The following is a 13,130-nucleotide window of genomic DNA, read 5'->3' on the forward strand; positions in this document are numbered from 1 at the left end:
TGGGGTCACCTCGGCGGGGCGTGGTAGCGGCGGCGGGTGCGGGCGAGGGCGGGCCTGGCTGAGGGGCGGGGCTTGCCTGAGGGAGAGCGTGGCCGAGGGGCGGGGCTTGCCTGAGGGGGAGCGTGGCCGAGGGGCGGGGCTTGGCTGGGGGCGGGGCTTGGCTGGGGGCGGGGCTTGGGCAGCCTCCGGGGAGTGGGGGCCAAGCGCCGCCGGCGGTAGCGTGCCCCCAGCCCCGGTTCCGGCTGTTCCCTCGGCCGAGGAAGGCAGCGTCGGGTGCTGCTTGCGTTGAACTGCCCTGCCTGCCTGCTTCTCGGGGCTCTTGGAGCTGCGCGGCTGCTGGGTGCGAGGGCGGGGGAGCTGTCATGGCCCGGCAGGGCACCCGAGGCGGGCTCCTGCGGGCTCGGTGTGCGCCCAGAGCCTCCTGGCAGCCCGAGGAGGTTCACCGTGAAGGAAGATAAATCCCGTGTTGATGGGACAAGCATGTGCTTTATCTCTGGTGACAGACCCTTTCCAACCTGTTGCTTTTATCTGCACTGTGGGAATGGTTCAAAGCTGCACCAGGGGAGGTTCAGACCAGACATGAGGAAGCATTTCTTTATCGAGGGGGTGGTCAAACATTGAAACAGGCTTCTTAGAGAGGTGGTCGATGCCCCAGGCCTGTCAGTATTTAAGAAGCATTTGGACAATGTCCTTAACAACATGCTTTAACTTCTGGTCAGCCCTGAATTGGTCAAGCAGTTGGACTAGATGATCATTGTAGGTCCCTTCCAACTGAAATATTCTATTCTATTCTATTCTATTCTATTCTATTCTATTCTATTCTATTCTATTCTATTCTATTCTATTCTATTCCATTCCATTCCATTCCATTCCATTCCATTCGTTCTCTGTTCCTCTTGCTCTTCCTCAGCAGCCTGCTGCTTACTAAGGTGTAGTAACGTGGAGCTAGCTGTACTGTGGGTAGCTTAGAAGCCAGTTGTTACTGCTGCTGTTGTAGTACTGATACTAGTCCAGTACCAGTGCAGCAACCTAACTTACCCTAGTAAATCACTTTTTCTGTCTACTCAGTCACCAGATCTTTGCTATCTATTTCTCAGAATTTGAGAAAAAGCAAAAAGACGACTGAATGCCTATGTGGATGCTGTTTTGCTATGACAAGGGGATAAAACCTTTTTATTGCTATGTTCTTTTTTTCTCCCCCCTTACCTCCCTTATTCCTTAGAGAATGAAAGTGATCCTCAGGCAAACCAAGGAACCCACAAGGAAGTATTCACTAGAGAAACAGCTTTAGGATTCCGAGTGACAACAGTAGTAACGTACAAGGACGTTCAACCTCCTGTTACTCGACTGCTCAGGCGTGTGAAATCATTCTTTGATTCTAATGACAGCCCTCCTTCCGAAAATTGAGTGGTCCAGAAGCTCAGAACTTTGTGCTGGAGCTGGCTTGTCTGAGAATGTCATCCTGACGCCTGGCACCAGACCGTCGGTGGAAAACTTTCTCTTGCATTGCTGAAATGACAGCTCCATCTCTGGCACAACTGCAGAACTCACAAACCTTCTCGTCTGCTGGGATCGCGGCTGTTCTTTGCACATGTACTCAAATTACTAAATGCGAACTGGGTTGTGAGACGTTAATGTGTGCTGTGTGCTGTGTGCTGCCTGGTGTCCTGTATCTGACAGTCTGACCAGGTGGCCGTGGCAGCTTTTTTGTGAAGTTGCTTTCCCAGCTGGTGTGCAGGATGTACCTGGGTGATCTGAGATCCCCTCCTCAACTGATCAGCTCTTAACGGATACTTAAAGAACGATTACTAAATGGGAAGAAAGAAGTTTAATCTTTTGGGTACAAGAGTTGTTAATTGTCCTCCAAATAAAAGCTTACAGAGGATGAACTACAAGTGCTGAAATACTACTGTAAGCTGAAAACTTCCTAAGTTTTCTGCTCCAGGCCCTCCACCAGGCCCTTGTTTATATAGGGGTTTCCCTGATCCTTATACATGCTATCTCCCCTTGTAGGGTACTGCCTGCCAGCTGCTGTGGCTGCAACTAACTTTCATTCTATAGGGTTTTCCCTAGTCCTTATGGGCATCGCCTCCTTTCACAGGAAGCTGCTCCTGGCCACTGTTTTCTATAGGTGTTTCCCCCAGCTTCTCTCGCTGCTGACCCTCATTGCTATAGGGGCTTCCTGGAGCCGCCACTTCCACTTCTAGAAGGCTGCCCCCAGCCCCTACTTTCTACAGGGGCTTTCCCCAGTCCCTATAGACACTGCCTCCCTTCAGAGGAAGCTGACCCCAGACCCTGCACAAGCAGACCTTCCTTTCTATGGGGGCTTCCCTCTGCCCCTGCAGATACCTCCCCGTTTCTATAGGGGCTGCCCCGTGTTCCTATAGCCTTTTCTAGGACACCCCCACCGCCCCGCAACTGGTGTCTGTAAGGTCTCCCCACAGTCCCTGCAGACACCACCTTCCTGCATAGAAAGCTGTCTCCAGCCCCTCCGCCCACACCCCCCAGCTTCTATAGGGGCTGTTATACCATATGAGTCCTGACCCATGCAACTATAGGCCCACCTTTACGGGCTCTGCAGTCCCTACAGCCACCACTTCCTTTTCCAGAAGGCTCCTCCCAGCCATTAGTTTCTGTGGGCACCCCCAGCCCTGCCGCGTCCCTATAGGCAGTCCTGTATTTGCGCCTTTCTGTAGGCACCCCCCCGTGAAAGATCCTATAGGCACCGACTCCCTTCAGAGGAAGGGAGACCGTCCGCACGCAAACCATCGGTAAACACCTCGCCCGCCTCTACGCGTATCTCCCTTTTCTATAGAGGCTTCCTACCGGGCAAGCCCCTAACAGGCACCCCTTTGTGCATTAGGCTATACCGTACAGACCCCTATAGGGCCTGTGGCGGGGGCGGCTGCGGCAACACCTCCCAGCCGCCAGGGGGAGCTGTGAGGCGGGCGGGGGAGCGGCCGCCGTTGCCCAGCGCCGCCGCCTTGGGCCCCCCCCCCCCCCCCCCCGCCCCGCCACACACGCACACCCCGGCGCCCGGGCCTGCGCTGCGCGGCCGCGCCACCATGAAGGCCATCGTCCAGCGGGTGGCCCAGGCCAGTGTCACAGGTCAGTGTGCCGCCACCGGGAGGGTTACCGGGGCCGGGGGAAGGGGGAGGCGGGGGCGGGCGGAGCGTGGTAACGCTCCGCCCGCCCCCGCCTCCCCCTTCCCCCGGCCGGGCCTTCCCCGCCGCGCTGCCCCGCCGCGGCCTCCAGCGGCCCTTCAGCGCCTTCCCCTCAGCGCCGTCCCCTCCTCGCGTTGCCTCTGTGTGTGTGTGTGTATGGCACACACGCCATCCCCCTCGCTTTCTCCCACGGCTGACGTGCGTGGGCGGTCGCCCCCCCCCCCCGTCCCCTTGCGTGGGTTTGCCGTGGGTCGGCTTTGCTTTGCTTGTGTTGCCGGCCTGCGCTGGCAGCGCTGGCCCAGCCACCTCTTGGCGTGCGCCAGTCGCCTTCTCGCGTGGTTTTTGCATGCGTCGTCTGTGTGCTGAGAGTTGTCTCCTTGCATTGCTTGCATGGGCTGGCAGTCCGGTTGTAATCGCCTCCTTGAGTGGCTTGCATGCATCGGCACTACAGTCGCAGGCATCTTGCATTGCTCACTTGCGTGGCAGGGCTGTCCCCATGACTGCCGTGCATTGTTTTGCGTGTCTTGGCGGTGCCATCCCAGTTGCCTTCTCCCGTGGCTTGCATGTGCTGCCACTACAACTGCAGTCATCTTGCATTGCTTGCATGTGTCGGCAGTGCAGTTGCGATCACCTTCTCTTACAGCTTGCTTCTGTCAGGTGCTATACTAAGAGTTGCCTCCTTGCATTGCTTCTGTGTGTCAGCGCTGCCATCCCAGTTGCCAGGGACGTGGTTTGCATGTGTTGGCACTATAAGCAGAGTTGCTTCCTTGCATTGCTGTCGTGTGTTGGCAGTGCAGTTACAGTCGCCTCCTTGCATTGCTTGCATGTGTAGGCACTACAGTCATGGTCATCTCCTTGTACGGCTCGTGTGTGTTGGCAGTGCCATCCCAGTTGCCTTTGCCTATGGTTTGCATGTGTTCTCTCTATAATGAGAGTTGCCTTCTTGCATGGCTTGCGTGCATTGGCACTATAACTGCAGTAATCTCCTTGCATGGCTTGCTTGCGTTGTCCCGATTACTGTTGCACATTGCTTGTGTGTGGCAATGGAGCCATCCCAGTTGCCTCCTCGCATGGCTCGCATGTGCTGGCACTATGGTCACAGTTGCCTCTTTGCATTGCTTGTGTGTGTCAGCGGTGCAGTTCGATCACCTTCTGCTATGGCTTGAATGCGTTGGCACTATGATCGGAGCTGCCTCCATGCATTGCTTGCGTGCATTGGTGCTGCAGTTGCCATTGCCTCCCTGCGTGGCTTGCATGTGCTGCCACTACAGTCGCAGTCATCGCCTTGCATTGCTTGTGTGTGGTGGCAGTGCCATCCCAGTTGCCTTCTCCTATGGTTTGCATGCGTTGGCACTGCAACTGCAGTCGCCTCCTTGCATTGCAAGTGCGTTGGGAGTGCAGCCTGACTCACCTTTTCGCGTTGCTTGCGTGTGTCAGCAATGCTGTCCTGGTCGCCACCATGCAGTGCTTGTGTGGGTCAAGGAAGCCAGTGGTAGCCCTGGTCCTTGCTTAGCTGCCTGTAGGAATGGTGTGTCCTGACGGTATGGCCCTGCTATTGCACCGGTTGGACCTTCTGTCTTCAAGATACTTAAAATCCCGCAGAAGTCTGTATGTGAGGCAGTGGGTGTGCCTGCTGTGGGGCCCAGGGGCAAGGTGGTGTGTGGCAGGATAGCCCGCACGTTAAATAAATAGCTTCTGCTTGTGTGTGGCTGGTCAGTAAGCACTGGAAGAGCATGCCTGTGAATAAGTAAGGAGCACAGCTTTTGTGCACAGCTGGTGCTGTGGGTACAATAGTGGTCAGACCCCATCAACACTGGGATTGTGGCTGATTTATTGCCACATTTCTGGGTAGAATTTAAACTGTTGTTTCTGGCTGTTAAAGATCTTGAGATGTCCCTCTGTGAGGGAGATAGTGCTGTGCTTAGCAGGACAATAGATTTCTGAGCTGGAGGGCTTGTACCCACTTCAGATGGAAAGGAAGAGTTTTGGGGAGGATTTTTCCCCCCTGGTTTGCTTCTGCCCATTGGGAATAGTCCAGATCTGGCCACTGGGGCACAGACACAAGCTTTCAGCTTTCTCTGGGGGCCTGCTCTCCTTTCGTTTTACAGGATGTTTGGGGCTTTTTTTCCCAGTTGCACGAGCCTGGGTGCGGTTTTAACAGCTGGGTAGCTGGTGCTTATCTCAGTTTTAAGACCTCATTTAAATCTTACTACAGTCGTCTCAGGCTCAACCATGTTAAGATAATTTAAATTAAGATAATTTAATTAAGATAATTTAAAACATTTCTTAGGAAAACACAATGGATCTGCAATGGTTTGTGTTTTATTGTAAATGTCATTAAAGAGGTGGTGTTCCCAACTAGGAGGGTAGAATTTGCAGTTTGTTAAAAGTCTTGTTTCAAAAAATCCATGAGGACTATGTCAAGTAGAAATCACCTTTTCACAACTGATGCAAAGTATGTAAGGAGTGGTGGAGTAGAGAAATTGAGTACACTTATTGATATGAACCAGGTGGATAATTTTTACAAGGATTGGAGAGAGTTCGGCCACCTCGCTGGTTAGCACTGCTGATCCAATTGTAGTAAAAGATCTTTATACAGTGTTTTTAAACGCTGGAGTAAGCATCTCGAGCTAGTCCCTCACAAATAAGTGATGGCATTGGGAAGGCTTTTGAAAGAGGGCTTCTACGTGATCTTTACTCTCTAACAAACTTAAGAGGGAGAAGAAGGGTTTAGAATGATGTATTTTTTGGTGGTTGCACAGTTGCCAGTTGAAATCAGTAGTTACCTGTGTCATAAAACAAGACAGTGCATTTAGCCTTACTTTTCTTTTTCCCCCCTTCCCCAGTGGGTGGTGAACAAATCAGTTCAATAGGACGAGGCCTCTGTGTGCTGCTGGGCATTTCTTTGGAAGATACGCAAAGAGAGCTGGAGCACATGTAAGTCACGTATTTCCTTTTGCTTGTACTCTTTTATTTGTGCGTTTCTGATACTGAGTCAGTGATAACCTGTGCAGTAGCCAAACAAATGGGGTGCTCCTGTTGGGAAACTCAGGTTTGCCTGTTAGTTCCTCTTCAGGTTTTACCTTAAATACAGGTTTCTTAGTTAGAGTTTTCTTTTTATGTTCCAATAAGAAAAATCTGTTTCCATTCCCTGTTTTTTATCAAGAACAGACTGAAAAAGGAAGAATCAACTTGTTGATTTTTTCTGATCTGCCTTTTTTAAATGTCTGTCCTTTTTACTGTATGAATTTACCCCAAAGGACTCCATTCTTCAAGGACGGGATGTACCAGAAACCTCAAACTCTCATTTTAGCTTGCACATGAGAAGTTTTGTTCTTTGAAAAGGCTGGATAGTCGTGTCAGTTACTTTTCTGTAAAAGTGAATCAATTTTGGTAGCCCGGAGGGCTGGCTCTGGCCAGCTGTTCCAAGGCCACAAAATATTGTGATTTGGCCAGCAAACACATGGAAGAGAGAGTTCTTCAGGAGCTGCTTCTGTCTCCTTCGGACTGCTCATTGTTTTAGATCTCACCTCAGTTCTTATGAAGGCAAAGAAGAAACAGGTAAAAGAGCTAACTGATGTCAAGAAGAGGAAAGGCTCAAGCAGTGGAGAGAGAAGAATGTAAGCGAAGGTGAAAACAACCCTTAGCAGATGCAGAAGAGAAAGTAGAGAGTGGGGATGTGAACTAAAGTTCACCAAAGATCTCACATAAACATGTGAAACTTGTAGTGAATTGCAGCAAAGCTGAAGGTGTTTTTATTATGACATGCTCCATTGGCTTTGCCTTACTGTTTGCCTCCTCAGTGTGTAACATTTACTCTATTGTTGTTTCTCGTTCCTACCTTGGTGAATGTGAAAGATGCTTCTGAATATTGCAAGCTGGTGATCCCTCGCGACTGTGCTCTACACCAGGTTGGTTGGATGACTCACACAGGAAAGGCAGGAAGCCACCATCTGAAAAAAAGGAATGAAAGAAATCAACTTAACCAGGCTCTTCAAGTCCTATTAAAGGAAACTTTAGTAATCCTGTAAATGAAACAACAAACATCTTTATCATTAAAACACAGCAATGACAATGGTTTAAGCCTACCTGCTGGGGCCTTCCAAAGCTTTTAACCATCCACTTCATTCAGGAGACAATTCCGTTTGTCTATGACATGCACAAATTGGCAGGGATGGTTTTTGTGACTGTGCCTCAGGGGGCTTGGCCTAGATGACCTTTAAAGGTCCGTTCCAACCCAAACTATTCTATGATTCTATGATTCTATGATTCTATGATTCTATGATTCTATGATTCTATGATTCTATGATTCTATGATTCTATGATTCTATGATTCTGTTCTATGACTATATCAAAGCCTCAGCTTTATTTCATACTAACTGCCTCACCTCTGGTGCAGTGTAAAGTGTCTGGCTGATGGCTGCAATTGAAATGCTTTGCACTTGATATGCTCCCTTGTTTATAGAGGCTGCAGATTTGTAGAAGCGAAAAGAAGAAAACAAAGGCAGGTGAGTGGCATGTCTGCAGCCTTGTTATTAGTCAAAGTCCAGCTGTAGACTGGGTTGCAAGTCTGCCTGCTGCTTTTCAGGATCCATTTGTGAAAGTCTCCTTGTCTTCTCTGAGTATTCAAACCAGTCAGTTCTGACCTCCAGATCCAGAAAACAGCCCTAATACAAATACAAACAAGTCCCAGTCACTGCTTTGCTGCCAGCTGCAGTTCTGCGCTGTTCCCTGCCTTCCTCCTGTCATCTGTGGCCAGCAGGTCGAGGGAGGTGATTCTGCCCCTCTACGCTGCTCTGGTGAGACCCCACCTGGAGTACTGTGTCCAGCTCTGGAGCCCTCAGCACAAGAAGGACATGGACCTGTTGAGTGAGTCCAGAGGAGGGCCACAAAAATGATCCGAGGGCTGGAGCACCTCCCCTATGAGGACAGGCTGAGAGATTTGGGGTTGTTCAGCCTGGAGAAGAGAAGGCTCTGGGGAGACCTTATGCAGCCTTTCAGTACTTAAAGGGGGCTTATAAGAAAGATGGGAACAGACTTTTTAGTAGGGCCTGTTGCGATAGGACAAGGTATAATGGTTTTAAACTAAAAGAGGGTAGATTTAGGCTAGATATAAGGAAGACATTTTTTACAATGAGGGTGGTGAAACACTGGAACGGGTTGCCCAGAGAGGTGACAGATGCTCTATCCGTGGAAACACTCGAGGTCATGCTGGACAGGGCTCTGAGCAACCTGGTCTAGTTGAAGATGCCCCTGCTCATTGCAGGGGGTTGGAGTAGACAACCTTTAAAGGTCCCTCCCCAACCAAACCGTTCTATGATTCTATGATCCTGATGAAAAAGTGCTGTCCTCATCTGGCTTGTGGGGCCTGGTTTGGAAAGAGTGCTTGGAGGTGACAAAGCTGGAGGAATATATGTGAATCATGTTTGGAAACAACCACAGTTTAGGATGATCTCATTCCTTACTGAGTGTTATTTCCTAGTGTGGTGGGAGGATTAAAATTCCCAAAGCTATTCACATGTTAAATAATGTTGTGACACGTAAAATCAGAGAGTAAAGAGTAAGCTTTCTTACTTCCTATGCCATCTTTCTGTCACCCTGTAACTTGCAGTTATTCTGTCCTGATCTCATGCTCTGTAAAATGATGATGTTAATTAATGGTCTGACAATGTTATGTGTAAGGGATTTCTTGGTTATGGCTCTGCCTAATGTGACGAGATTCCCATGGTTTAGGAAGGAAGGGACCAAGGGGTATCTTGTTATATGGAGGCAGAATGAATATGCATATGCCTTCCCTTTTATCTCATCCTGTGTGGTAGGCATTAACTTATACCTGTTGATCCTGCATGGGACAATTTAGGAGTTACCTTTTTCTCCTCCTAGGGTTCGAAAGATCTTGAACTTGCGAGTATTTGAAGATGAAAGTGGGAAGCACTGGTCCAAAAGCGTGATGGATAAACAGTATGAAGTCTTGTGTGTGAGCCAATTTACTCTCCAGTGCATCCTGAAAGGAAACAAGCCCGACTACCACATGGCAATGCCCACAGAGCAGGCGGAGTGTTTTTATAACAACTTCCTAGAGCAGCTAAGAAAAGCCTACAAACCAGAGCTTATTAAAGGTAAGAGCAAAAGGTTGGTAAGGTCCTTGATGTGACTGAAGGACCTGGTTCGTATGTGCTCTGTCCTGATCGTTACTTTCTTTATTCTGTGATTTTCTGTCTGTGTCGCAAAGGAGCTGTCTTTCCATGGCAGTAGATGAGGGGTTGTTATGGTATTTTCACTAGCAGCCAGGCAGGGTGATCACTCCAGTCTTCCTCTAGCCAAGCCGTTTCCTGGCATTCCTCTGGAATAGTTTGACATGTAGATGTATTGTTACTGGCTGTACAGTGTGAGCAATGACCCTGACAACATAACCCAGAGAGGCTGCAGCCATGAGAACAAGCTTAGGGGTCAGGCTCCCTGTCGTGGTTTAGTCCCAGCCAGCAACTCAGTACCACGCAGCTGCTCGCTCACTCCCCCTACCCCGATGGGATGGGGGAGAGAATCGGAGGAGTAAGAGTGAGAAACACTCCTGGGTTGAGATAAGAACAGTTTAATAATTGAAATAAAGTAAAATAGTAATGCTAATAGTAACAGTATAATAATGATAATAATAATAATGATACATGAAGCAAGTGATGCACAATGCAATTGCTCACCACCCACCTACCGATACCCAGACAGTTCCCGAGCAGCAATCGCTGCTCCCCGGCCACCCCCCCCCAGTTTATATACTGAGCATGACGTCATATGGTATGGAATAGCCCTTTGGTCAGTTTGGATCAACTATTCTGGCTGTGCCCCCTCCCAGTTTCTTGTGCCCCTGGCAGAGCATGGGAAGCTGAAAAAGTCCTTGACTAGCATAAGCAGTACTCAGCAACAACTAAAAACATCAGCATGTTATCAACATTCTTCTCCTACTAAATCCAAAACACAGCACTATGCCTGCTGCTAGGAAGAAAATTAACTCTATCCCAGCCGAAACCAGGACACATGTGCACTACAGGAACTTTATCTCCTTCTACAGTACGTAGAAGTTTTGATTGGGCAGGGCCAGCTCGATTGGCAGATCCCCTGGTGTTGACTAACCAGGTGGCTTTTGCTAAATGCGTATCCCAATGTTTAAACGTCCCACCACCCATTGCTCTCAGGGTAGTCTTTAACAATCCATTGTATCGCTCAATTTTCCCAGAGGCTGGTGCATGGTAAGGGATGTGATACACCCACTCAATGCCGTGCTCTTTGGCCCAGGTGTCTATGAGGTTGTTTCGGAAATGAGTCCCGTTGTCTGACTCAATTCTTTCTGGGGTGCCATGTCGCCACAGGACTTGCTTTTCAAGGCCCAGGATGGTGTTCCGGGCGGTGGCATGGGGCACGGGATATGTTTCCAACCATCCAGTGGTTGCTTCCACCATGGTGAGCACATAGCGCTTGCCTTGGCGGGTCTGTGGGAGCGTGATGTAATCAATCTGCCAGGCCTCCCCATATTTATATTTCAGCCATCGTTCACTATACCCAAGGGGCTTGAACTGCTTGGCTTGCTTGATTGCAGCGCATGTTTCACACTCATGAATAACCTGTGCAATACTGTCCATAGTTAAGTCCACCCCTCGATCACGAGCCCATTTATACGTTGCATCCCTTCCTTGATGGCCTGAGGCGTCATGGGCCCACCGAGCTATAAATAATTCACCCTTATGTTGCCAGTCCAAATCCACCTGAGCCACTTCAATCTTAGCAGCCTGATCTACTTGCTGGTTGTTTTGATGTTCTTCAGTGGCCCGACTCTTAGGTACATGAGCATCTACATGACGAACTTTTACAACCAGGTTCTCTACCCGGGCAGCAATATCTTGCCACAATGCGGCAGCCCAGATTGGTTTGCCTCTGCGCTGCCAGTTGCTCTGCTTCCATTGCTGCAGCCACCCCCACAGGGCATTTGCCACCATCCATGAGTCAGTATAGAGATAAAGGACTGGCCACTTTTCTCTTTCAGCAATATCTAAAGCCAGCTGAATGGCTTTCACCTCTGCAAACTGACTCGACTCCCCTTCTCCTTCAGCAGTTTCTGCGACTTGTCGTATAGGACTCCATACAGCAGCTTTCCACCTCCGATGCTTTCCCACAAGACGACAGGACCCATCAGTGAACAGGGCATATTGCTTTTCATTTTCTGGCAATTTATTATACAGTGGGGCCTCTTCAGCACGTGTCACCTCCTCCTCTGGTGATATTCTAAGGTTTTTTCCTTCTGGCCAGTCCATGATCACTTCCAAGATTCCTGGGCGACTGGGGTTTCCTATTCGAGCCCGTTGTGTGATCAATGCAACCCACTTACTCCATGTAGCATCAGTTGCATGATGTGTAGAGGGGACCCTCCCTTTGAACATCCAGCCCAACACCGGCAGTCGGGGTGCCAGCAGGAGCTGTGCTTCAGTACCAACCACTTCTGAAGCAGCTCGAACCCCTTCATATGCTGCCAGTATCTCCTTCTCAGTTGGAGTATAGCGGGCTTCGGATCCTCTGTATCCCCGACTCCAAAACCCTAGGGGTCGACCTCAAGTCTCCCCTGGTGCTTTCTGCCAGAGGCTCCAGGTAGGGCCATTCTCCCCGGCTGCAGTGTAGAGCACATTTTTAATATCCTGCCCTGCCCGGACTGGCCCAAGGGCTACTGCATGAACTATCTCACGTTTAATTTGTTCAAAGGCTTGTTGTTGCTCAGGGCCCCATTTGAATTCGTTCTTCTTCCGGGTCACTTGATAGAGAGGGCTTACGATCTGGCTGTAATTTGGAATATGCATTCTCCAAAAACCCACAACGCCTAAGAAAGCTTGTGTTTCCTTTTTGCTAGTTGGTGGGGACATAGCTGTTATTTTGTTGATCACATCCATTGGGATCTGACGACGTCCATCTTGCCATTTTATTCCTAAAAACTGGATCTCCTGTGCAGGCCCCTTGACCTTACTCTGTTTTATGGCAAAACCAGCCTTCAGAAGGATTTGGACTATTTTCTTTCCCTTCTCAAAAACGTCTTCTGCTGTGTTGCCCCACACAATGATGTCATCAATGTACTGCAGATGTTCTGGAGCTTCACCCTGTTCCAGTGCTGTCTGGATCAGTCCATGGCAAATGGTGGGGCTGTGCTTCCACCCCTGGGGCAGTCGGTTCCAGGTGTACTGAACACCCCTCCAGGTAAAAGCAAACTGGGGTCTGCACTCTGCTGCCAAAGGGATGGAGAAAAATGCATTAGCAATATCAATTGTGGCATACCACTTAGCTGCCTTTGACTCCAGTTCATATTGAAGTTCTAGCATGTCTGGCACGGCAGCACTCAGCGGCGGTGTAACTTCGTTCAGGCCACGATAGTCCACTGTTAGTCTCCACTCCCCATTAGACTTTCGCACTGGCCATATGGGACTGTTAAAGGGTGAGCGAGTCTTGCTGATCACTCCCTGGCTCTCCAGTCGACGAATCAGGTTATGGATGGGAATCAGGGAGTCTCGGGTGGTGCGATACTGCCGCCTGTGCACAGTTGTGGTAGCAATCGGCACCTGTCATTCCTCAACCTTCAGCAACCCTACAATCGAAGGGTCCTCTGAGAGACCGGGCAAGGTGGACAACTGTTTAATTTCCTCTGTCTCCAAAGCAGCTATACCAAAAGCCCACCGGTACCCTTTTGGGTCCTTGAAATACCCTCTCCTGAGGTAGTCTATGCCAAGGATGCACGGAGCGTCTGGGCCAGTCACAATGGGGTGCTTTTGCCACTCATTCCCAGTTAGGCTCACTTCAGCTTCCAGTACAGTTAGCTGTTGGGATCCCCCTGTCACTCCAGAAATACAAATGGGTTCTGCCCCTCTATAGTTTGATGGCATTAGCGTGCACTGTGCACCAGTGTCCACTAGAGCCTTATACTCCTGTGGGTCTGAC

At 49.8% G+C, this 13,130-nt stretch overlaps 1 protein-coding gene across 2 annotated transcripts in view; it reads left to right on the forward strand.

Moving 5' to 3' along the window:
• The first annotated feature begins 3,029 nt into the window (after nucleotides 1–3,029).
• DTD1 (D-aminoacyl-tRNA deacylase 1) overlaps nucleotides 3,030–13,130 on the forward strand; it is a 34,367-nt gene continuing 24,266 nt past the window's right edge. For both annotated transcript variants that reach the window (XM_075707431.1, XM_075707432.1), the window contains exons 1-3: nucleotides 3,030–3,108; nucleotides 6,011–6,101; nucleotides 9,048–9,283. In XM_075707431.1, coding sequence (XP_075563546.1) covers nucleotides 3,066–3,108; nucleotides 6,011–6,101; nucleotides 9,048–9,283 — 370 coding nt within the window. In that variant the 5' untranslated portion in view covers nucleotides 3,030–3,065. The remainder of the gene's footprint in view (nucleotides 3,109–6,010; nucleotides 6,102–9,047; nucleotides 9,284–13,130) is intronic.

Source organism: Pelecanus crispus, chromosome 3 (assembly GCF_030463565.1).
Source record: "Pelecanus crispus isolate bPelCri1 chromosome 3, bPelCri1.pri, whole genome shotgun sequence".
NCBI classification, from domain to species: Eukaryota; Metazoa; Chordata; class Aves; order Pelecaniformes; family Pelecanidae; genus Pelecanus; species Pelecanus crispus.